This window comes from Oryctolagus cuniculus, chromosome 3 (genome assembly GCF_051225735.1).
Source record: "Oryctolagus cuniculus isolate XC-2025 breed Fujian yellow rabbit chromosome 3, ASM5122573v1, whole genome shotgun sequence".
NCBI classification, from domain to species: domain Eukaryota; kingdom Metazoa; phylum Chordata; class Mammalia; order Lagomorpha; family Leporidae; genus Oryctolagus; species Oryctolagus cuniculus.
Window position 1 is genome coordinate 14,748,993 of NC_142869.1, and position 26,482 is coordinate 14,775,474.

General features: G+C 36.9%; 1 protein-coding gene across 2 annotated transcripts in view; it reads left to right on the forward strand.

Annotated features, from left to right (window-relative positions):
* The window catches only part of CUL3 (cullin 3), a 123,862-nt gene that overhangs the window by 93,042 nt on the left and 4,338 nt on the right, over window positions 1–26,482 (forward strand). For both annotated transcript variants that reach the window (XM_051848110.3, XM_051848111.3), the window contains exons 7-14: window positions 5,044–5,189; window positions 5,887–6,063; window positions 8,736–8,906; window positions 9,471–9,578; window positions 12,573–12,697; window positions 13,009–13,105; window positions 13,832–13,966; window positions 22,936–23,122. In XM_051848110.3, coding sequence (XP_051704070.1) covers window positions 5,044–5,189; window positions 5,887–6,063; window positions 8,736–8,906; window positions 9,471–9,578; window positions 12,573–12,697; window positions 13,009–13,105; window positions 13,832–13,966; window positions 22,936–23,122 — 1,146 coding nt within the window. The remainder of the gene's footprint in view (window positions 1–5,043; window positions 5,190–5,886; window positions 6,064–8,735; window positions 8,907–9,470; window positions 9,579–12,572; window positions 12,698–13,008; window positions 13,106–13,831; window positions 13,967–22,935; window positions 23,123–26,482) is intronic.

Below are 26,482 nucleotides of genomic sequence, written 5' to 3' on the forward strand. Positions count from 1 at the left end.
TTTTAGGCTCCGAGGCTATACATTCAATTACTCATCTCTGCTGTCATAGTGAGGATGTAGCCTTAGACAGTAACTCAAATGAATATGCTTGACTGTGTCCGTATAAAACTATTGGATTTTCAGATGTCACTAAATATTTTTCTTTTAATATTTTCTGCAACCATTAAAAAATGTGAAAACCATTCTTAATTTGTGAGCTGATAAAAATAAGTGCCAGCCTGTATTCAGTCCACAGGCTGTAATTTGATGAGCCCTGGCTGAGTAGGACTTTATGAAAAGTGAGAATGATTGTCTATATTAACTGATGTACTATTCAAGGATTGATTTAGTGCTTTCCTGCTTACCTTTAGAATGTGTGGGGAGAGGTGATTAAATACTCAAAAGATTAGGGCTAGGAAATGTTTGATGAAGAGATTGTTGGGATATTCCTGAATTAATACCATCTCTATAACCTGCATGGAGACTTGTGTTAAAGGTATTAATTATGCCTAACATACTTACTTAATGTTTTCAGCAAGTATTTGTGACTCTAAATTAAATTTTTCAATTTTGCCTTCAATTTATTTGAACTGCTGCTGGAAACCTAATTGTGAAATGTCTTAATTGTGGTAGGCCCTGCTCTTGAGCAGTATGTTGAAAGAATATCAGAGACACAACTTCATCATTATGAAGCCAAATTCTCATAAATCAGAAAGTAAAAGACAACTTTGTCACTGTGAATGGAAGATAAAGTTGGATTATTAGATGCAGACAGCACTATGAAATTAAGTTCAAATGGTATCTTTTTATTGTCTTATTAAGTGTATATAGAAATAATGATACTTGATTTTTGAATTTCAAATATTTTTCATTAACTTTTCCATTCTCTACTACCTCATACATTTAAATGAGTACAGTGAAAGTATCTCATACAACATGCAATATCTAAATAAAATTTATAACAACACAAAATACTCAAGTGGGCAACTATTTTGTTAGAGGTATTTATGTCAAATTTACTATTTTACATATTCATAAATAGCTATTGCAATTTTAACACCTATTTTTAAAAGGCGTAATATTTGTATATTCATTATTTGAAAGGCAGAGAGAGAGAGCGCGATCTTCCATCTGCTGGTGCACTCTCCCTATACCGGCGGCAACCAGGGCTGGGCCAGTGTGAAGCCAAGAGCCCAGAACTCCGTTTGAGTATCCAGTATGAGTGGCAGGAACTGAAGTATTTGGGACATTATCTGCTACTTTCTCAGTGGCATTAACAGGAAGCTGGATCAGAAGAGGAGGAGCCAGGACCATAATAGGCACTCAGATAAGATGTGTAGGAATTCCCAAACAGCGGTTTAACCCTCTGTGTCACAGTACCCACTCCCAAAATGTCTATTTTTCATACAGGAATTTTGATTATAATTTATGAAGAATATGAAGGTACTTCAAAAAGATTGTGGAAAAATGGAATTAAAAGATATGTGAAATGTGTGTTTGTAATAGTTAAGATTCCAGTTGGGATACTCATGTTCTGTATTTGAGTGTCTGGGTTTGAGTCCACCTTCACTGCTGATTCCACCTTCCTGCTAACATGAACTATTGATGGCAGCAGGTGATAACTCAAGTGACAGGGTCCCTGCCACCTGTCTTCAGGGCCAGAATTGATTTCCTGGCTTGCTGCTTTAGCTTAGTCCAACCACAGCCATTATAGGCATTTATGGAGTGAACCAAACAATGGGAACTCTCTCTTACCTGTCTCTGCTCTTCTGCCCTGCACCTACTTCTGCCTCTCACTTAAAAAAATAAAAGATGCTATGCATGTGCATTTTCCTTCAACTTTTTGACAACGTTTGTTTGTGAGATACTATAAGATTTACCATTTGTAGATTACTTTGGTTATGTATTATTAATTAAACTTGGGGCCGGCACTGTGGCGTAGCAGGTAAAGCCACTGCCTGCAGTGCCAGCATCCCATATGGGCGCCGGTTTGAGTCCCGGCTGCTCACTTCTGATCCATCTCTCTTCTATGGCCTGGGAAAGCAGTAGAAGATGACCCAAGTCCTTGGGCTCCTGCACCTTCTTGGGAGACCTGGAAGAAGCTCCTGGCTCCTGCCTTTGGATCGGCGCAGCTCTGGCCATTGTGGTCATCTGGGGAGTGAACCAGCAGATGGAGGACTTCTCGACCTCTCTCTGCCTCTCCTTCTCTCTCTGTGTAACTCTGACTTTCAAGTAAATAAATAAATCTTTAAAGAAAATTAATGAAAATTTGCTATCAGCCAGTGTTGTGGCATAGCCAGTAAAGCCACTACCTGTGATGCCAGAATCCCATACAGGTGACGTTCCATGACCCACTGCTCCACTTCTAATCCAGTTCCCTGATTATGGCCTGGGAAAAGCAATAGAAAATGACGCAAGTGTTTGGGCCCCTGCACCCATGTGGGAGATGCAGGTGAAGCTGTTGGCTTTGGCCTGGCCCATCCCTAGCTATTGGTGAACATCTGGGGAGTGTAGCCGCGAATGGAAAAATCTTTTTTTCCCTCTCTATATGTAATTCTGACTTTCAAATAAATAAATCTTTAAAAATGAATAAAATTTGCTATTAAAACATTTCAAAGTTCCTTTTGTAAAACTTGGTTTTAAATACTTTTAAAATGTATACAATTTCAGTTTTTTAAAATTTTTGTTTCTTCTTGAAAGGCAAAAATACATCTTCCACCCTGTGGTTCACTCCTCAAATGCCTGCTATGGCAGGCAGAAGCCAGGAACCTGGAACTTAATCCAGATCTCCCATGTAGGTGTCAGTGACCCAAGTATTTAAGCTATGTTCTGCTGCCTCCCAGGGTGTGCCTTGGCAGGAAGCTGGAAAGGAAGCAGAGTTTCCCTTCTAATATGGGATGCAGATGTCTCAAGTGGTGTTTTAACCTCTGGGTGAAACCTCACCCCACAACTTTAAAGGTCTAAATTGCTCTTACAAAATAGAGCAAGGTAGGCAAATTATGACCTGTCTACGAAATCTGACCTGCTGTCTGTTTTGGTTGAAAAACAATCGGAAGAATACTTTGACACATGAAAATGTTTGTCAGTTTTCAGTGTCCATAAAATTTTATTTGAGGCATACTCATTTGTTTATGCTTTATCTCTGTTCAGCTTTCTTGCTACAATGGCAATATTGAATAGTTACATCAGATACCTTCTAACCCACCAGCCAAAAATAGTTATTACTCTCTGGTGCTAAGCAGAAAAAAATTAGTCAACCAGAATCTAGAAACTATTATTCTAACTCCTTTTTTTTTTTTTTTTTTTTTGAAAGGCAGAGATAGAAGTAGAGAAAGAGAGATCTTCCATCTTCTGGTTCACTCTCCAAGTGGCTGCAACGGCTAGCGCTGGGCCAGGCTGAAGGCAGGAGCCAGAAGCTTCTTCCTGGTCTCCCATATGGGTACAGTGGTCCAAGTACTTGGGCCATCTTTGCTGCTTCCCCAGGTTCATTAACAGGGAGCTGGATTGGAAGTGGAGCAGCCAGGACTGAAACCAGTGCCCATATAGGATGCTGGTACTGAAGGCGGAGGTTTAACCTTTTTTTTTTTTTTTTTTTTAATTTATTTATATATTTTTTTAAGATTTATTTGTTTATTTGAAAGAGTTACCAAGGCAGAGGCAGAAATAGGGCGAGATAAGTCTTCCATCCGCTGGTTCCCTCCTGCAATGGCCACAAAGGCCAGAGCACGGCCAATCCAAAGACTGGAGCCTTTTCCAGGTCTCCTTGCATGTGTGTGGAGGCCCAAGGACTTGGGCCATCTTCTGCTTTCCCAGGTCATAGCAGAGAGTTGGATTGGAAGTGAAGCAGCCAGGACTTGAACTGACTCCCATTTGGGATGCCAGCACTGCAGACTGTGGCCTTACCTATTATGTCACAGTGCCAGTCCCCCTAACTCCATTTTTAAAAGTTGTATTGCTGTAATATAACTTTCTAATAGGCTATCAGCTATTTCTAGTAGGATATCAGCTTATTTCACAGAAATATTAGACATATGGAAGAACAGTATTTTAAATGTGTATTACAGTTTTGTGGAAAATTGCACAGAAATAGGTGGGTACTAGACTTTTCATTCTAAGTAAAAACAATAGTGTGAGATAAACCAGTTTTTAAAATACAGACATTGGCCTAAGATACCACATGGTAAAACTAGCTGTTACTCTGAGGAAAATATTAAAGAACAGTTATTTATATTATAAATTTCATGTCTGTTACCGTGAGATGTAATGAAGTAAATCTCATTGTATCATTCGATTGTCATACTGATTAGTAACTCTCTTTTAAAAGATTTATTTATTTATTTGAAAGAGTTATAAAGAGGCATAGGTAGAGGTAGAGAAAGAGGTCTTCATCTGCTGGTTCACTCTCCAAATGGCTGCAACAGCCATAGCTGTGCCAATCCAAAGCCAGGAGCAGAGAGTTTCTTCTGGGTCTCCTTTGTGGGTGCAGGGGACCAAGGACTTGGGACATCTTCCACTGCTTTCGCAGGCCATACCAGGGAGTTGGATCGGAAGTGGAGCAGCTGGGACTCAAACTGCTGCTCATATGGGATGCCAGCATTGGAAGCGGTGCCTTTACCCACTATACCACAGCGCCAGCCCCATACCTATAAAGATTTTAAATTGTAAATTTCTTATGTTAACTAACAGTTATACTATAACTAAGTTCTCCTTTATAATATCAGTAGACTCCACATTAAAGAGGATAAATCATGTGTTAACTCAAAACTACAGTTTTTGTGTTATATCCACATTCTCTTTGGGAATCTTCAATGTGAATAAAAAAATGCCAAGTCATTTTATTGATATTTCCACAGCATCTCATTTAAAGTTTATGTTTAACAAATTGTGAGAATAACTATTAACCTATTTTTTTCATTTTGCTGTTTTATAGAAATAGTCATATGTTCACCAAATGGTGGTTAATGGAGAAATAATATTTTCTCGCAGTAACAACTTGAAACACAGATGCAGATTTTGTTCTTTAATCTTTAATATAGCTAATTTGTGTTTTCTTTTTGATTGTAGACCTTGCTTGCATGTACAAGTTATTTAGTCGTGTGCCAAATGGTTTGAAAACAATGTGTGAGTGTATGAGTTCCTATCTGAGGGAGCAAGGTAAAGCCCTTGTTTCTGAGGAAGGAGAAGGAAAAAATCCTGTTGACTATATCCAGGTAAGTAAACACAAAAGAATCTCTAAGATTACAACAAAGGCATTTGTCAAAATATGACAGAAGATCAGTTTTCTGTGTCCTTTCAATATAATTATCCCAGTGGTAGATTTATACATGTAATTAGCCTAACTATTTTAGGATTTTTCATGGTATTCAAATACCTGAGGCAGACTGAGCTGCTGTTTTTCTTCTAACTTCTCTGATGAAGACCTAGTTTAATAGTCTTAGTCTAATTATTTAGTATGTTAGGGAAAAGTACCTGTATTTTAGTTGAATACTTTTTGTTTCAAGATGTTTTGTTTTTAAGCATTGCTATGAATAAATTATATTCTGAGTTAATTGTGTTTTCATAAAAACAATTAGCTTTTTTGTGCATTGTTAGCCTGATTTTCTGTCTGCATAACCCTTCAGCCAACACATAGGAGCGTGAGATGAAAAGTGAGGAGGTGCTTTGTTTCATCTCCAGTAGAGTAATCCATACTTATACATGGAAGATAGACTACTACCCTATCCCCTGAGATTTTTAATATGGTCTTTCATACAGACTCTTGAATATAATAATATAGAATCTATAAGTTTAACAATAAGTACATATGTTTATTACAAGCAAAGAAATAAGATATACATAGTCATAGGTATATTATTTATGGAAGAATTATTATAATGTGTCCTAAATTTCTTCATTTTTATTTATAAGGGCCTATTGGATCTGAAGAGTAGGTTTGATCGCTTCCTCCAGGAATCATTCAATAATGACCGGCTCTTTAAACAAACTATTGCGGGTGACTTTGAGTATTTTCTCAACCTCAACTCCAGGTCTCCCGAATACCTCTCATTATTTATTGATGATAAGCTGAAAAAGGGAGTCAAAGGGGTAAGTAGTAATGCAGTGAAAATGCATTAAATTTTATTTGTAGATACAAAAATCAGGAAATTTTAAACATTTAAAACCCTGCTTATTCTTATAACACATGCTGTAATCTGTTAGAAAATACTGTTTATATTTACTGTGATCAGGAATACCTTGACATTTCTCTTAGTGTATAAATTGACATCATAAGAATTACCCAGCTATTATTAAACAGTTATCTTTATGACTGTGAGAATTGGGTATTCTATAGATAAAACAGTTGAGCAGCATTTAGCCTGGTGAATTTAAGACACCTGCATTCTGTATCATACCTGGGTTCAATTCCTGGCTTTGTTTCCTTATCCTAGCTTCCTGCTACACAGACCCTGGAAGGCAGTGGTGATGGACCAAGCATTTGGATTACTGTCACCCACATGGGGGACCTTACATTGTTAGCATTTAAACCGGCAGATAAGAAAGTTTCTCTATCTCTCTTTTTTCTTTTCCTCTTATTCTTGAGATTTATTTATTCATTTGCAGAATTTAAAATTGCAGAGAGGGAGAGACAGAGAGTGAGATCTTCTATCTGTTGGTATTCTCCTCAGGTAGCCACAATGGCCAGGTGTAGGTCAGGCCAGAAATAAAGAGCTTCATCCTGGTCTCCCATGTAGGTACAGGGTCCTAAATACTTGGGCCATCTTCTGCAGCTTTTCTCCAGCCATTAGCAGGGATCTGGGTCAAAAGTGCACCAGCTGGGACACGAACCAGCACCCACATGGGATGCCAGTATCACAGTTGGCAGGCTTTACCCACTATACTACAGTGTCAGCCCCCTGTATCTGTTTTTCTGTCTCTCTCAGCCTCTCAAATAAATTAAAATCAACAACTGAATAGCTCTTCAGTAGGTATGGAATGTTCCTTTCTATCATCTGGTTTTGGAGATTACGTATCAGACCTTAGATTCTAAGAATTTGAAGCCCAGGGTAGAACAACAACTGTCTTCTCTGAAAATAGTTGGAAAACATATACTGAAGCTCATTTTTTAAAACAAAGTTACTTATTTTAGAAAGGTGGAGTTACAGAGATGGGAGAGGAGGGAGAGATCTGCTGGAACACTCCCTAAGTGGCCACTGGGGCTGGAACTGGACCAGGCCAAAGCCAGGAGCCAAGGACTTAGTTCATCCTGGTCTCCCATATGGGTGACATAGCCTAAGTGCCACCTTCTGTGGCTTTCCCAAGTGCATGAACAGGGAGCTGGATTGGAAGTGGAGTAGCCAAGACTCAGACCTGCACACATGAGCTGCAGGTGGTGTCCTATATCACTGTGCCACAACACCAGCTCCTGAAGCTCAATTTTAAAACCTTATTATATATCTCTCGGACTCTGGGAGCTCCCTATAGCATCAAAAGTCAAATTAAACATATTTTGATCACATGATTTTAAAATTTATTTTATTGCTATTATTTGAAAGTCATAGAGACAGAGTTCTCATTTATTGGTTCATTCCCCAAATGCCAGTGACAGCTGGGACTGATTGGACCAGGCCGAAGACAGGAGCCTGGGACTCATGCCGTTCTCCCATGTTGGGGGCAAGGGCTCAGTACTTGAGTCATCCCTCGTTGCCTCCTAGGGTGTGCATTAGCCATTAGCAGAAAGCTGCTTCGAAATGGAGCTGGAGCTCAAATCCAGGTACTCTGACAAGGGATGCAGGCATCCTAAGTAGACTCTTCAACACTGTGCCAAATGCTTACCCCTGAATGGAGCTTTTTTAACTCCATGTTGGAATTTGTGAGACAAAGGGGCAAAATAGCCACTGGTTTTTCATGCAGTAAGTAGTATAACAACAAAATAAGACCACTGAGTATACACACTGTTGAAAAGATTTTAATTACATATACGTTTAGTCTTTCATTTAAAAATATAAACTTAATACAGCCTGCCACAGTATCATCTTGCCTTGTTATATTTCAATTATAACAAATTATTACTATTTCAGTTGTTACAAACTTTCACCCTTTTGTTTGCAACATTTAGGTTTTGAATGAGCTTAAATAAAAAGCTTCCTTGACTTTTTAAATTTATAAAATTGTGTAGCTAAAATTTTACTTAAAATTTTATTAATCTATTTGAGAGGTAGAGTTACAGACAGAGGGAGAGACAGACAGAAAGGTCATTCATCTGCTGGTTCACTCCTCAAATGGCCACAATAGCCAGACCTTAGCTGACCCAAAGCCAGAAGCCAGGAGCTTCCTCTGGATCCTGCGACGAGGGCACAGGGGCCCAAGCACTTGGGCCATCCTCCTCTGCTTTCCCAGGCCATAGCAGAAAGCTGGATCAGAAGAGGAGCAGCAGGGAGTAGATCCAGTACCCATATAGGAAGCTGGCATTGAAGGGGGCGCCTTACCCACTCTGCCACAGTGCCAGCCCCAAAATTTTACTTCTTAGTCATCCCTTAATCCAGCCTTGTATTATCTCATACCTCCATTTCAGTGGTAATCTGGGAGAATTGAATTCCATTCCAGCCCTTTGTTAATGTTGGCACTAGATGAGGTAGAACAACTATGTCCCTCTCAATCAAAAATTTCAACCAAATGCTTACATTTGCTTTCAAACTGTTTTAAACATAGACAAACTGTGATGCTATTTTTGTAGAACTAAATTTTTTTAATTGTTAAATTGTCTTTTAATTTTGCAGCTAACAGAACAAGAAGTAGAAACAATATTGGATAAAGCAATGGTCCTTTTCAGGTTTATGCAAGAAAAAGATGTATTTGAACGTTATTATAAACAACACTTGGCAAGGAGACTGCTCACAAATAAAAGTGTGTCTGATGACTCTGAAAAAAACATGATATCCAAGCTAAAGGTAAGATGTATGTGGGATCAGTGGAGTGCCCCTAACTTATCACAGTGGTACTCCAACATGTGATTTTAAATGAGTTACTTGATTTTCAGTGTCTGTTTCAGAAACTAATAAAGATAACTTTTGAGTAGGACACAGGCTATCTTTAGATTTGTTCAAGTTCTGGGACATTTGTTGTTCTCTGGAATTTGTGTTGATGTGTCAGCTTATATTCATTGAGGTCTGAGTGTGGAATAATAAAAACAAAACTGTAAAGAGAATATTACTATATAATTTTAAATGACAGTGTGTAGTCCAAAGACTATTTGAACCTGAATCACCTGAGATGCTTGTTAAAAATGCAGAACTGTGGGCCATACCTTTCATGTCTATATATTAGAATTAGAAAGAGTCTAGAAATCTGCATTTCAAAATAAAATCCTTGGTTTATTCTTAAATTGAAGTTTGGTGACCACAAGTATAGAGCAACTGTTGGAAAGATTTACGAAGGACATTATCAGGGGTGGTAGTAACATGGAGTAGGTTCTTTAACCATTATTTGTGTATGTTTGTCTTTTTCCTCCACAGACTGAATGTGGATGTCAGTTCACATCAAAACTGGAAGGAATGTTTAGAGATATGAGCATCTCAAACACAACTATGGATGAATTCAGGCAACATCTACAGGCAACAGGGGTAAGATTCTGAGTTAATTTATTTGAAAGGCAGAGATACAGAGAGAGAGAGAGAGAGGTCTTCCATCCGCTGGTTCATTGCCCAGATGGCCACAATGGCCAGAGCTATACCAGTCTGAAGGCAGGAGCTTCCTCCAGGTCTCCCACATGGGTACAGGGGCCCAAGGACTTGGGCCATCTTCTGCTGCTTTACCAGGCCATAGCAGAGAGCTGGATTGGAAGTAGAGCAGCCGGGGCTTGTACTGGTGCCCATATGTGATGCTGGCACTGGAGGCAGCAGCTTTACCCGCTGTGCCGTAGTGCTAGCCCTGAGTTAATTTTTATTTACATATATTTAAGTAAGATATTTTGTCCTGTAGATGTTCATTCTTATAGCAAGTAACTGATCTGGTTTTTTAAATGTCACTAGGTATTACCAACTTGTATTATCTGAGTATATTAAGAAAATTACTTCTCTCCATATAAAAAGTATTTATTGACCTCTTTTTCTAACTTTATGTCAGAAACTTTATTGTTCTTTAATTTATCCTCCCTACTTGAAGGATTGTGGTAAAAATTTAATAAAGCAAGTTATTTTGTTAAAATCATTACAGATTGTGGAAAGAGTACTGGGCTTTGGCAGGCTGAGTTTTAACCTTTTTTTTTTTTTTTTAACTTTAACCCAGTATTCTGTTACCTTAGAATAGTTCCTTGATCTTCTGTGCTCAGTGCTGTCATTCTCATCCATGAGGTGAGCATCATTGAGCCTCACCAGAATTCTTAGGGAAGGTGGTGAATAAATTTAGACCATGAATTAGCATGTTACAGAAGATAGTAAACTGTAACTTTCAGGGCTTTGAAGTTTAAATGTGGTTTTTTGCAAGGATATGATGTTCAAACTTTTGTTTGTTTGCTTGTTTTACAGTGTTTTTCAACTTAGTTTTGCAAACTTTAACATCTTAAAATTTTCTCTGTACGTGACCACACAGCACTCCAATTCAGGCACACATCACACGATTAATGAATTTGGACGCCTTCCTTTGATATATAAATATGAAATCATAACTTCTAATGATTTCATAGTCTCATTATAAACAAGATAAATGAAAATACTTTTGTAGAATGGGCGTTTATATTCAATGGGCTCCTTTGAAATTGTTGAATTATTTGCCTCAATAAATATCAGTGCTTACAATAGACAAAGGCTGAGCAGAGAAGGTACAAGTCTCTGATAGAAAATTGGGTGTGCAAATAGATTATGTCAGAGATGATTTTATTTTTAGATCATTTAGTGATTTGTGCTTCAATACACTGATAATCATATTTTCTTATACTTTGTTTGGTATATGTAAGATTAGTGGAAGAAAAATATAGTTTATAGTAAGTTTTTCTTCTACTAATCTTACATATATTGAGAACTCCAGGGAGATAAGTCTGTTGAAACCATCTTGTAAGGCAAACTGAATCTGGGTCTCCCATGAGAATGAGTGGCAGGGACTCAAGTACTTGAGACATCACTGCTACCTCTCAAGAGTGCACATTAGCAGGAAGCTAGAACTTGAAGGCAGGCACTGTGATACGGGATATGGGGGTCTCAGGCATTGTCTTAAATGCTGTGCCAAATGCCCACCCCTAAGAAACTATGTTTTGAGGAAATATTTGAAGGAGATTAAAGAGCAAGATGTGTACATATATATCTTTTTACCTGTGAAATCATGGGGAAATCACATGCACATTGCTGCGAGTGGTTTGATTAGCGATACCACCACCAGTTTGAAATTGTATTATCAGTTCTCTACCTTCTCTGGTGCATCATTTAGCAGTCTCTGCTATCATCCTTACTTCAGTGTGCTATGTGGGATTTCTATTCAGTTTCTTTATAGTGGAGCAACCTTTTAGTAAATACTTGTGAAGAAATCTGAGTATGGAATGCGATTATTAATAACCCTCCCTCCTTTAAAAATCTGTATTGCTACATCATCCAGGTAGATAAAAATGGAATATTGGTTTATAGCCAGTTGTGAACATCAGTTATTTATAAAAGTAGTATTTCATGTTTAAGAATTTCTTTTGATGTGATTTATTGTTGTTTTCTTTAAAATTTGTTTTTGGAACAAAGAATTTTTTTTTTTAACATTTATTTATTTGAGAGGCAAAGTTACAGAGGGGGTGAGATAGACAGAAAGGTCTTCAATCCACTGATTCACTCCCCAAATGGCTGCAACAGCTGGAGCTGGGCCAATCCAGACCCAAGAGCCAGGAGCTTCTTCTGGATCTCCATTGTGGGTACAGGGGCCCGATTACTTAAGTGGAGCAGCCGGGACTTGAACCGGCGCCCATATGGGATGCAGATACTCCATGCTGAGGCTTAACTCATTGTGCCACATTGCCAGCCCAAAACAAAAAATATTTGTGATAGTGATGCAGGCATATATTTTGTAGAAGCAGTTATCCATTATACCACTAGTGCATGTGCTTTGTAGCACTGCATCTACAGTTTCATGTTTCCTTTTGTTGGTCCTATATGGAGGTTGTTAGAATGTGAGCTGCCTATTGAAACATGAAAATTTTGTTCAGTGTCATTGAATTTGGGGTAGGATATTAGAAACATCCCATTTATCTGTTCAGATGGTAAAAACTGAGATGGAAGATGTTATAACTTTCTTTAAAATGATATTGAAATAACCTGTTGACATCTTGGGGAAAAAAAAAAAACTTGAAGGATCCAAACTTTGCACTTCTCAATGATACCATTAAGACTGTGTTCACATGCTAAGAACTCTCCCTTGTTTTTAAGTTAATATGCTGAGCAATAATGAAAGTATTTACCATGACAGCTAAAATTGGGAAAACAATACACAAATAGAACCTCTATGAAAGTCTGTTTTATATACCAGATGTTGGACATTCATTTATATATTTTGATACAACTACTTTGATAAATCTGGTGCCATATCTATGGAATGGGTAACAGATCCTAATTAATTTGTGGGAATTGTCTTTCTGATTTACATAGGTATCCTTAGGTGGTGTTGATCTCACAGTCCGGGTGCTCACAACAGGCTATTGGCCCACTCAGTCGGCTACACCAAAGTGCAACATCCCACCAGCACCAAGACATGCTTTTGAGATATTCAGAAGGTAAACCTAAATCATATGTGCATTTTCAGTCTAAATAATTGTCCAAAAATAAGTGTACTACCTTTATCTTTTTAATATCTAGCAAAGTTGCAGAAGTCTCAACTCCCCCATTACCTTTTCTGTTTCCTCTTTTGTAAAAATTGGAATTGAATTTATTAAATCTTCGGGTTTCCTTTAAGGTTCTCATTAAATTTATATTTAAGAGTTATTATCCTGCAGTTTGTAATTTCACATGTATAAATTGTGTGATTGCAAATACAAATTGTATATAAATTCTCTGCTTCTCTAAAACCTGGTTTGGTTTGCTTAAGGTTCTACTTAGCCAAACACAGTGGTCGACAGCTCACACTCCAGCATCATATGGGTTCTGCAGATCTCAATGCCACTTTTTATGGACCAGTTAAAAAGGTAACTTTGATGGTTTGAATGTTCTAAGTTACTGAAAATTTGTCCTTAGAGCTTATGATGATTTCTGTTGACTCAGGTACATTTTTAATTCATATTTTCTATCTGTTTCAAATATTAAAAATGTTAAAATACGGGCTTGGATATTTTACTTTTTTACCTCAGTTGTTAACTTTATTTGAAAATATGAAGACTATGCTAGTAGCCTTCCTTAAGGAATAAATAATGCTAGTGTAATTATACATTATATTTTTAAAATTAAACTTGAGACAGTATTGCATAAAATAGGAAAATGAAGTTGATCTGAAAGTATGCAATCCTTATATCTGATCAGCCACAAACCAGAAAATTAGTACTTGAAATTTTTGAAATACGTAAGCATTCATGTCATTAAAAAATTCAGTGATGCATTAATGATATGCCTTCTTAATTAAAGTACTTTGTGTGTTCTATCACTGTCATCGTGGTGAGTACTGTTAAAATAATTTCAAATTTAAATATAGGGAATTGGTGCTCAATTATTTTCTCAGATACATTAAAATATTCACAATGCAAGGAGAAAGGACAATCCTAAATAAAGATTTGTTTTTGTATGTATAGGATTTTCTTTTGATGCAGGAATAAGTAGTGTTAAGGGATAGAAATGACAGGAATTTTCTGAAACATACATTAAAATTATCAGGAGATAATTATATCTTGTTTATATTTTTTGTAAAAAAATTCAAACAGGAAGATGGATCTGAAGTTGGTGTTGGAGGTGCACAAGTAACTGGCTCTAATACACGGAAGCACATTTTACAAGTCTCTACTTTCCAGATGACCATATTAATGCTTTTTAATAATAGAGAAAAATACACATTTGAGGTATGGATTATGCTTATATACATTTTAACCAGTTGTTTTCTTTCTCTCATTGTGGGAGTCTTATTTGAGTAACCCTAAGATAGTTTTTCAGAATATATTTATAGAAAATTGCATAAAACTGGGCCATACGTTTCTTGGGTCATGTTTCTTTTTGTTGGTTTATTTTTTTAAGCAATTCTTTGATGCATAATTTTCATGTAATAGAACATAGCCCCTGAAAGCACATGATTTGATGAGCTTTAAACATGTGTACAATGTAATCAAGAATATTAACTCCCAATCTCTTTGTCTCCCCTCTCTTCTATTCCCCTCCCATCTTTACTATTCAAATAAATAAGTAAATCTTTAAAAAACAGAAAATAAAAAAGCCAGCAATGTGATGCAGTATGTTAAGCTGCTGCCTTTGACACCAGAATCCCATGTTGGAGTGCCATTTCCAGTCCTGGCTGCTTTACTTCCGGTCCAGCAGTGGATGGATGATGTCCTACATACACTTGGGCCTCTGGCACCCATGTGGGAGACCAGCATTGCATTTTAGGCTCCTTGCTTCAGCCTGTCCCAGCCCTGGCCCTTGCGATGGCTTAGGGCATAAATCAACAGCTGGAAGATCTCTTTCTTTTTTTGTTTCTCCTTTCTCTTTGTCACTTTACCTTTCAAAAAACAATAAATAAATATTTTTTTAAAGATTTTATTTATTTATTTGACAGAGTTACAGACAGAGAGACAGAAAGGTCTTCTTTCCGTTGGTTCACTCCCCAAATGGCCGCAACGGCCAGAGCTGGCCCGAGCCGAAGCCGGGAGCCAGGTGCTTCTTCCCAGTCTCCCAAGTGGATGCAGGGGCCCAAGCACTTGGGCCATCTTCTGCTATCCCAGGCCACAGCAGAGAGCTGGACTGGAAGAGGAGCATCCGAGACTAGAACCAATGCCCATATGGGATGCCAGTGCCGTAGGCAGAGGATTAGCCTGGTGCACCATGGCACCAGCCCCAATAAATAAATCTTTAAAAAAAAAAATTATTTCCCCCAGGTTTCTTTGTATCTTTTTAACTTTTATTTAATGAATATAAATTTCCAAAGTACAGCTTATGGATTACAGTGGCTTCCCCCCACCCCATAACTTCCCTCCCACCCGCAACCCTCCCCTTTCCCTCTCCTTCCCCTCTTCCATTCACATGAATATTCATTTTCAATTCTCTTTATATACAGAAGATCAGTTTAGCATATATTAAGTAAAGATTTCAACAGTTTGCACCCACATAGAAACACAAAGTGAAAAATACTGTTTGAGTACTAGTTATAGCATTAAATCACAATGTACAGCACATTAAGGACAGAGATCCTACATGAGGAGTAAGTGCACAGTGACTCCTGTTGTTGACTTAACAAATTGACACTCTTGTTTATGGCATCAGTAATCACCCTAGGCTCTTGTCATGAGTTGCCAAGGCTATGGAAGCCTTTTGAGTTCACCGACTCGGATCATATTTAAGACAAGGTCATAGTCAAAGTGGAGTTCTCTCCTCCCTTCAGAGAAAGCTACTTCCTTCTTTTCACTGGGATCTCACTCGCGGAGATCTTTCATGTAGGGTTGTTTGTTTTGTTTTGTTTTGTTTTGTTTTGTTTTGTTTTTTTGCCAGAGTGTTTTGGTTTTCCATGCCTGTAATACTCTCATGGGCTTTTCAGCCAGATCCGCATGCCTTAAGGGCTGATTCTGAGAGGCCAGAGTGCTGTTTAGGACATCTGGCATTCTATGGGTCTGCTGTGTATCTCGCTTCCCATGTTGGATCGTTCTCTCCCTTACAGTTGATTCCTTCCCACCTCCTTAGACAGCCAGATATGTGTGTTGTATCACTGTCGATTAGTTTTTGTCTCTTCTAAAATTTCATCTAAGTAAGATCATATAATATGTGTTGTTCGTGTTCAGCTTCTTTCACATAGTACAGTTTGAGATTCATCCGTGTGTCTACATGTATAGGATTAGTACTCCCTCCTTTTTTACTTCTGACTGATCTTTTGTTTTGTTTTCTTTATAAATTCATCTATTGATGGCCAACTGAGTTGTTAACACATTTGGGATGTTAACTGTGTCCCAACGCAGTTGTGCCATTTTACGTTCCTACTATCAGCGGAAAAGAAGTCCAACTGTTCCACATCCCCCAGAGTTTTTATAATGTAAATCAGTGTAGTGGGTTTGCAGTTGTATCTCACTGTGGGTTTAATTTTTCTTTCCTTAATAACAAATGATGTATGTCTTTGATGTGTTCCTATACCAGGAATGTGGTGAAGTGTCTGCTCATATCTTTATTGAAAGTTGTAAAAATTGTTTATAAATTCTGAATAGGAATCCTTTTCCAGATATGTATGCTGTGATTATTTTTTTACTTTGTCACCCTTTTCATTTTCTTAATGGTGTTTTTGAAGAGCAGAATTAATACTGACAATGTAATTGATCACTTTTTTCTTTCATAGTTTATGGTTAGGAAATCACAGCCTATTCCAAAAGTACAAGAATTTTGTTCTGTTTTCTTTTGAGTGCCTTATAATTTTAGTTTTTACATTTAGGTCAATGATCAAGTTCATTTTTTATACAATATGAAGTAAGGATTAAGATTTATTTTTTCCCTCACACAATCATTTACTTGTTCTAGCATTATTTTTTGAAAGCACTGTTTTTTTCTTCATTGAATTACCGTAATAACCTTCATTTAAAAAAAAAAATCAGTTGACCATATATGGGTGGGACTCTCTAGTATCTGATCTGTTTCATCAGTTTGTCTGTCCTTATACCAGTTTTACACTGTCTTGAGAATATGATCATTTCCTTTTGTACTTTTTTTTTTTGCCTCAGTGTAGCTAATTGTTACGCACACTTTTATTACCTTTTTCAACTTGAGTGTGATTCGGATTCCAAGAATATTGATTAAGCAATCATTGAGAACCTCAAACATCATATGTGTTAAGACAGCAATGGAATTAAATTTTTTCTCTAGCAGATGTTTTTCAGAGGTGTTCTTAATTTACAACTGTCATGGACAACATATTTTAAACAAAATAGGCTATTTGATAAATACTAGAGTGGATGTTCATTCACAGTTTATAAAAACTGGCAAAACATAGGATAATCACAAATGCAAATTAATTTTCCAAAACCATTATTAGAATTGTTAGAAATGTGGTTAAAGCTAACTTTCCCTTTTCCAACCAGCAAATCATTGATGCTAATGAGTAGATGTAGATAAAAAAATAGAAAATTCCTCTGTTTGAATTTTTTTTAAAAGATTTATTTATTTATTTGAAAGAGTTATACAGAGAGGAGAGGCAGAGAGAGAGAGAGAGGGAGAGAGAGAGAGGTCTTACATCTGCTGATTCACTCCCTAGTTGGCCGCAGCAGCCAGAGCTGTGCTGATCCAAAGCCAGGAACTTCTGGGTCTCCCACGCAGGTGCAGGGGCCCAAGGACTTGGGCCGTCTTCTACTGCTTTCCCAGGCCATAGCAGAGAGCTGGGTCTGGAAATGGAGCCCATATGGGATGCCGGCAACAGGCCAGGGCGATAACCCGCTGCGCCACAGAGCTGGCCCCCTGTTTGAAATTTAAGCTAAGTTGCAAGCCTAAAGGCTACACATAATATATATAGAAGCCATACCTATGACTTCAAAGCCTTTTGGCTGTTCACACCTCAGATCTAGCCATTGTGAGAAGAACATGTAGTTTAGTTTTACAGTCATATGGTGTGTTTCTCTGTAGTGTGCTGCTTTAATTTTATTAACTCTTTTATAGAAATCATCTCCCAGAATTAAAAGAGATAGTTAAAAGTATTCATCTCTGACAATTTCAAAAGAAACTAATCTTTGTCTTTGAATATTTTTTGAGTTCAGTAAAGTGGTATATTAGTTATTTAATACTATATAACAGATCTCAAAACGTAGTGATTTAAAACAACCACTAACAATTTATCATCTCCCATGGTTTCTAAGAGTCAGGGATCCAGTATGGGCTTGGTTGGGTGATTCTGGCTTGAGGTCTTTGTTGAGGTTGCATTTAGATGTCAGTTCGAATTTCATTAATCTAAGTGGTTTGACTGGGGTTGGGAAGTAGACTTCCATGATGGCTCATACAGCTTGCAAAGTTGTTTTGGCTTTAGGTAAGAGGCCTTGGTTTATCTCCATGTAGACTTTTCCATGTGGGTATTTTAATTGTCCACATGTGCTAATGGCTTCCTTTTGCTCAACAGTCCAAGAGCCCAAGTCAGAACCTGCAGTATGACCACACACTGTCACTTCCTTGTTTTCTTGGTCACCCAAGTGAGACAGCAAAGAGTAAAAAAAGAAAAAGAAAAAAACAAGCTGAAAACACATCAAGGGAGTCAGCACTGTGGCATAGCCCTGCCTGCAGTGCCAACATCTCATATGGGCGCCAGTTCGAGTCCCAGCTGCTCCACTTCTGATCCATCTCCCTGCTATGGCCTGGGAAAGCAATAAAAGATGGCCCATGTCCCTGGGCCCCTGCACCTATGTGGGAGACTCAGAAGAAGCTCCTGGCTTCAGATTGGCCCAGCTCTGGCTGTTACGACCATCTGGGGAGTGAACCAGCAGGTGGAAATCTCTCTCCGTCTCTCCCTCTTTCCTTCTCTCCTTCTCTCCCTCCCTCCCTCCCTCTCTCTCCCTCTCTCTCTCCCTTTTTTTCCCTCCCTCCCTCCCTCTCTCTCCCTCTCTCTCTCCCCCCCTCTGTCTCCCTCTCTCTCTCTCCTTCTCCTTTTCTCCCGCTCTTCCTCCCTTTCTCTCCATCCCCACGCCCCCATGCCTCTGCCTTTCAAATAAATAAAATCTTAAAACACACACACATACATTAGGATCATTATGAGCTATTTGAAAGTTGAATGTAGTAGGTGGCTTTGATTTCCAGTGTTATAATTAATCCACAGTAGTCAGGCTGCTAAGGCCTTTTCACCCTTTTATACACACACACACACACACACACACACATACACACATATAGTGCATACACATTTATTGTGATTCAAAACAGCTAAAAATAGGGAAAATATATACAGTGACAGTCTCTACTTTGGACTTTAGTAACTTGCATTTGTCTTTTGAAAGAGGTATGGATAGTAATTATTAATGTTTTTCTTCTCGCTCTTTATTGTACTTTAAAATTTTTTATGATAATATTAAATATAAAAGTAATTGTGGGCAGTAGCAATATTAACTGTCAGTTGAATTTAAATAGAAAACTGTCAAATTTCATCAAGAATTTATAATAGTCATCAGTGATACAACCACAATATTTGAGGGAGAATGAGCAGAAATACAAAGAGACAGTTCCGCAGAGGAATCCCACAAATTACTGGGTAACCAAATAGTTGTCAGGGAGGGAGGCAGGCAGGTGTAGAAGATTTGAATAACCCAGTTAACAAATTAAAAAATTAAAAACAGTAGTCGAACTCAGAAAGCCAAGTATACATACTGCTCTTGCAAATATATGAGGTTAATATAATTTTGTTACTAAAACTGAACAGGGAACATACAGCAAAGAAACTATGGGTTAGTCAGTGTAAATGCATAAGTCATAAATGTTAGTCATATTCAGCAGTGTATTAAAAGAATAATGCACTGTGTCCAAATGGAATTTATCCCTAGAATACAAAGAAGCATTAACATGAGGAAATTCATTAATATAGTTAAAATATAATAGTAAAATTAACAATTTTCTGAATTGTTGGATATCATGTTAAGGCAAAAGCCAACTGATGATCTGTATAGATTTACAAAATAGTAGGAGAAAATCCTCATTTTTTTTATTTGTATTTCAGTTTTATTTGAAAAGCAGACACAGAGATCTTCTGTGCGTTCTTTCACTCCACACATGCCCACAACAGTCAGAGTAGGCCAGGCCAAACCCAGGAGTCCAGGACTCAATCCAGGTCTGCAACATGTGGTAGGGACCCAACCACATGAACTATCTTTTGCTGCCTCCCAGGATGTTTATTAGCAGAAGGTTGGATCAGAAGTGGAGAAGGCGGGATTCAAACCAGGCTCTCCTATGTACAATGAAGGCGTCTTAATCACTGTGCCAAACCCGTGTTCCCTCTGCCCTTTTTATTTCTAGGGTAAGAGACGTTTAGCCACCTAAGAATAGAATGAAATGCCCTTAACATCATAAGAGTTTATCTAATGTGAGACTTAAGTATAACTGTGGTTGGTAGTAAAATACTAGATACCTTATTAAAGTTAGGAATAAGGACATCTGCTTTTACTTTTGCTATTTCCACCTAGCTCTGCAGCTCCTAACTAACGTGCTAGAAAAGAAGGGTGAACATTTGTAAGTATAATGAAGGAATTTACAGTATTTGGAGACAGTATGATTGTCAGCTTGGCAGTGTGTGATAATCAGGTGATCAGACTTTTAAGAGTTTTGTTGAAAAAGCTACCTTTTCTATAGACCAGCATTAGACAGGAAAGAACATAAGGAAAAGGATATTTTATCAAGAATCCTAATCTTCCTAGGAATCATTCTAACAAGAAATACTTCTTGAAGATTTACATCCAGGAGACAATAAAAGTAAAAGATCAGGAAATGGTAAATGTGCTTCAGTGAGAACTTAACATTTTACAAGGATGTTGACATTTTTAAGGCTCCTATACATTTGATTAATTCCTAATCAAAATTCCCAAAGTAATTTTAATTTTTAAAATTAAACTCAAGAAGATGATCCCAGATTTTATCAGGATAAGAAAATTTACAAGAGTAGGCTAAGCCTCCCCACTCTGCAAATAGGAAGAGGTATTGAGATTGGGAAGCCCAGGAAGAAATTTTCCCTAAAAGCAAAACATACCACAAAGTAAAAGCACAGACAGCTCATTTGAACAAAGTAGTTTCCAGAACCAGATTGATGTATACTTTGTGGGTGTTTGTAATGTGATCAGCTTCTTTTCAGTCAAACTAAGTTAACTGGTTTATTATCCTGGGAGGGCAGGATACTTTGAGGACCTTAGTTGTGTGTATCAAATCAAGTACAGATTTTCCAGATATATGTGGAACTCTAAATATAAGCATAAATCTATACAAATAATAAAATAGGGTATTTTTGATAGCCTTGGTTTAAGAAGGCTCATTTTTAAAATTTCCCTGCCCTCCTCCCACCACAAAAAAAAAAAAAAAAAAACACAAAGACTGACAGACTTAACCATATAAAAATTCAGTAAAGCATCTGTGTTATCATAAATCATAGGAACTAGGAGAAACTATTTACAACATGTGTCAGAATTGGAAAACCATAACTTATAAAGAGCACCAATAAATCAATATTAAACCAATGATTGGATAGAAAAACATTCAAGGCATATTAAGTAGTCAAACAGCAGAAGAGGAGTTAAAGATGCCTTGCAAACATAAAAAGATAGGTTTTTCTCTCCTAGTGATCCTGAGAAGTTACAAATTAAAATGACACAGCATTTTTAGCTCAGTAAATAGGCAAAAGAAAAATATGGTGCTAAAGACAGGAGTGAGGGAATGGATATCATACATTGTTGTACGGGTTACATTTTTAAGCATTTAAAAGGCAGTTTGTTGGTATCCATCAAATACAAAATGTTTATGACTTGGAGAAAGCCAATATATTTCTATAGAAGTTTTCTTTAAAAAAATCTGGCAGTTGTGTTCAAAGACAGAAATGGGTATAGCAGGACAAAGTTGAATCCACTCTCAGTCTGTATCTGTATCATGATAGCAATGCTGTGGAATTCCATGTAGCTTTAATATCTATGCTAATGTGGAAAATCTGAAGAAATTAGTAGAAAAATCCCTATGTTATTATCTCATTTATGTACAACACTCATATTAGGTGTAAATAGGAGGGTGTGTTCATATACATAAATGTAAATGTGTGTATTTGTATTCATGTTTATATAGGTGAATAGGAAAAGGTATGGAAAGATATATAGTGAATTGCAGTAGTTACTTCTGAGAATTAGCTGTAATTACCAGAGAAATAGCCCCTAAGAAAGTATTTTTGGTTTTTTGAATGTAGTTAAACAATAACTGTAATATGTAAGTCACTTTTAACATGCATAATATATCCATTCTAATAATAGTGTTATTTTAATTTTCTGGTATTAAAATTGGCAGCACATTTAGGATCATTTGAAGGAAAGGAATGTATATAATCACTGAAATTGGATCTTGAACTTGAAAATAGAAATCTTTCTGATTTCCAGATTTTAAGATTTTTGTTTTCATTTGATTACACACAGGCAGTAAATACAGTCAACTTAGATTGTAACTATTTATGGAAGACTGATGGACTGTACTCCATTTCGCTGGTTTACTCCCCAAATGCCAGGGCCAAAGCTTGGAGCCAGGAACACAGTCCAGGGTCTCTCATGTGGATATTAAAATTCAGCTACATGAGCAGTCACCATTGCCTCTTGGGACCTGCACTGGCAGGAAGCATAAGACTGAAGCTGCTCCAGTGCTAGGAGCTAGGCTCAAGCCTATTCCTGTGATGTGAATTTTAATTGTATAATAGAAGAACTGCGATTAGGCTCACTTTACTCTCTTTCTAGGAAAGATGTTATTAAGTGAACAGGAGTATACCTCATCCTGGAAGGAAAATTATAAAATGTTTCTAAAATCAGTAGTTACATGTTGGTTAACACTTTATTTTTACCTAAACATTAAAGTAGGTTCTTGATAATCTCTACTGGATGACATATTTGGATGAGGCATTATATCTCTTGGAACAAAAAAGAACATGTTTTAATATTTTGTAATTTAAATCACCCTTTTTCAGTTTGTTTAAACAATGAGATTTTAATGATAAGTCATAATATTCAGGGAATTCTTGTTGTAAATTATTTCTTTAATAGAATTACCTTTCTCTAACCACTGCTTGGTCAATTTACTTGCTAATTAACTAATGTGCTCTTAATTTTCCAATAAGTCTAATTATGTCAATCTGATGAAATTTCAGGAAATTCAGCAAGAGACAGATATCCCTGAAAGAGAGCTTGTTAGAGCCCTACAGTCCCTCGCCTGTGGTAAACCAACACAGCGGGTTCTTACCAAAGAGCCCAAGTCAAAGGAAATAGAAAATGGTCACATATTTACAGTTAACGATCAGTTCACATCCAAACTACACAGAGTCAAGATTCAAACAGGTATCTGGAATTATATTTTTCCTCTTAAAAAGATTATATTTTTTTCTCTAGAAAACATTTTCATCTGTTTCTATTAAAAAATAACGCTTTTCTAGTGCCGTGTGATTCTTACGCATAAGAAATAAAGCAATTTTTATTGATAAATGCTTGTATCAGAATGTAATTGAATCCAAGTACAATAAGCATTTTGGAAAGTAATTCATAATATGAACAAGGTACTTCTTTCCTTGTTTTTCAGCAAATGAAATTTTGCAGACATGCTAATACTTAAATTATTTTTAACTTGTTAACTAATAGACACTGGAAGTCTATTTTTAAAGCCCACTTACCATTTTTCAAAATTTACCTATGTAAAATTTGGTCTTTTAAATACAACTGTTTATGTTTTGATAAACATTTAGGATTCAAAATCTTAAATTATATATTATCTTGAATTCTGAGACATAGAAATTACAGTTTTGAACAGCTTGTAGTATAGGCTTCTAAGTTCATAGTGAAAAATTGTATCGATTATATATTTAACATAACGCAAAGTGTGTATTATCTATTTATTTAAGGGGAAGAAAGTACCCTGCTTTTGGGGATATTTAAAAATCATGTAGTTTACTGTCTGGTTTCAAAATTACTATTTAGAGAAGCTTCCAAGTACTATTTCATCCATTACAGCTTATTTATCTGTGTAGTAAAATAGTATTTTAGAGTAAGCTAGGTAAGATCAGTTTTTAAAATACCTATAGTTTTCTGATTTAAAAATAGATATTTAGTGAAAGATTAGTGTTAAAAATATATGATTACCAGAATACATTGATTCAAGAACTTTTTGTACATATTTCATTTGTTTTCCTCCTTGATCTTTTTGATTTTTTTGTATATATGCTTTGTGAACCAGTGTGGAGTGTCTATTAAAGCCTGATCAGCTTGTCTCATAGTTGGGATCTGTATCATTGTAATCTCAGCAGCCCAGATTGGCCCAAGTCTTTGTGACACAGAAATATTAAACAATCTTTAAAGTATCATGGAATATAATTTCTTTTCTCCTCTAGTGCAAGGCCTTTAAGCTTACAGATTTGGGCAGATGCAGGTTTTGGATTGGGAATTTCAGTGCTCATTTGTATCCTAGATTTCACAAAAAATATATGGGTATATATATATCTGAATTACCTGTGTTCACCCTGCTTTGCCCTGGATAAGTATCTTTGTAATCCCTGATTGCATCATGTCCAGTAATGAGCAGTTATTGTGGAAAAATAATTTCTGAATTTTTAGTTTTTGGTGTTAAGTTGTATGCAGCACATGTTTGTGTATAGCATGTTAGGTGTGATTAAAATAGAAATTGGTTTTATATGATGAAGGATTTGACTAGATGAGCTCTTGAAAGTTCTTTTCAATGATAAAATTCTGCAAAGAAGTATATTTTTCATTTGAGGATGGTTTTAGATGATCTTGGCTCTGAGTCATATTTTTTTAAGTGAAAATTTTCTCTTTGGCAGTAAATATTGTGACCATGTTGGTGCGTTGGTTTTCTTAAATTGCCAAAGGCTCAGTAACATCAAAAACACAGACTCTGACCTTTCCCTTTTACGCTGCTTTTGCTGTAGCCAGCAGTAGCAGTTTTGTAAAGAAGTTAACAAAATTATTAACAATACTCAATATTTGAAAAGAATTAGATTCGTTTTAGTCTACAGCAGTTTCCAGTGGTGACAGTACTCTCCATCTCACCACTTGCCTGCTTAAACTCCTCTTGCCTCAGCATACATATAGCTATATTTGTAGGCCCTCAAACAAGCAAACCCCTCTGTTCTCGTTAAGTACAGAATGTTGTGTTGGACTCTGTGAGTGAGGCCCTGTGCTCACATTTTTCAAAGCCATCATATTTTAATGTATTATGACCAGTCTTCTCGTTTATCTTTTTTTATGCATATTTAAGGAGTACACCTATTTAGGTGACCAAAGCCAAAAAATTTCCCCAACATTTTTTTCTTAAGATTTTATTTGAAAGTCAGTTACAGAGAGAGAGGAAGAGACAGAGATTCTGTCCACTTGTTCACTCCCCAAATCGCCTTGACAGCAAGGGCTGGGCCAAGCCTGGACCTCCACCTGGGTCTCACATGTGAATGGTAGGGGTCCAAGCACTTGGCTGTCTTCCCCTGCTTTCCCAAGCACATTAAATAAAATACTTATTTTAAAAAATACATATTTTCATACAAAAATTTTTAAAATCAATGCATAGGTTTTTTCATAATACACATTTTCTCTGAACTTTTTGAAGGCCACTTATATGTGTGAATTTCAGTTTTTCCTTGTACCAAGATAAACATCTTTGAATTCTATTTCCCACAAACTTTTTGGAGTACTCTTATGTACCAGCCATTGAAATTTTTCCATATATGCTTTCTCTTCCTCCCCCTGTGTATGTATGTCTTTGTGACAGCATTTGAAATTGATTCACAAACAACACTTTCCCTCTAAACTTCAGCAGATACTTCTTAGAATGAAATATTTCCCTACATCACTGTAATACTGCATTACATATTATCTCTGTACCTTATTTCTGTGTCCTCGGTTGTCTCAAAGATTCCTTTCATACCTTTTAGAATCTAGGATACTATCAAAGTTTCTACATTATTTCATTTTTATGTCTCTTTACTTCCATTTGAACTAGTATCTCTACTTTAACTTTTCACATGACCTCTTTTTTTTTTTTTTTTTTAAGGAAAAGTATTATTATGCATAGGTTATTTTCATCCATTCTGTTTTGCTAAGACATTAGGTTTTGTTTTTTTTTGTTTTTTGTTTGTTTGTTTTTTTACAGGCGGAGTTAGACAGTGAGAGAGACAGAAAGGTCTTTCTTTTCCATTGGTTCACCTCCCAATGGCCGCTGCAGCCAGCGCACCCCACTGATCTGAAGCCAGGAGCCAGGTTCTCCCTCCTGGTTTCCCATGCGGGTGCAGGGCCCAAACACTTGGGCCATCCTCCACTGCACTCCTGGGCCACAGCAGAGAGCTGGACAGGAAAAGGAGCAACCGAGACAGAATCTGGTGCCCCGACTGGGACTAGAACGCGGGGTGCCGGTGCCGCAGGTGGAGGATTAGCCCATTGAGCCGCGGCACTGGCCTGCTAGGATATTAATTAGTAATAACACTGGGAAATGATGCTGAAAGCAGTATTTTTTTACTGAAGGATTCTAATTAATTAGAAACAGCTGAATGGATATGCACACCAGAATGATTTTCTGAACTGTAGAGTGTGCTGTCTCTTGCCTTGCCTTAGTTAGCAGTGTCCAAAGATCTTGTTTGTGATTTCCCAATTTCTACCCCCAGAAAATTCACGTTTCCTTTTAACGACCAAATATGTCAAAAA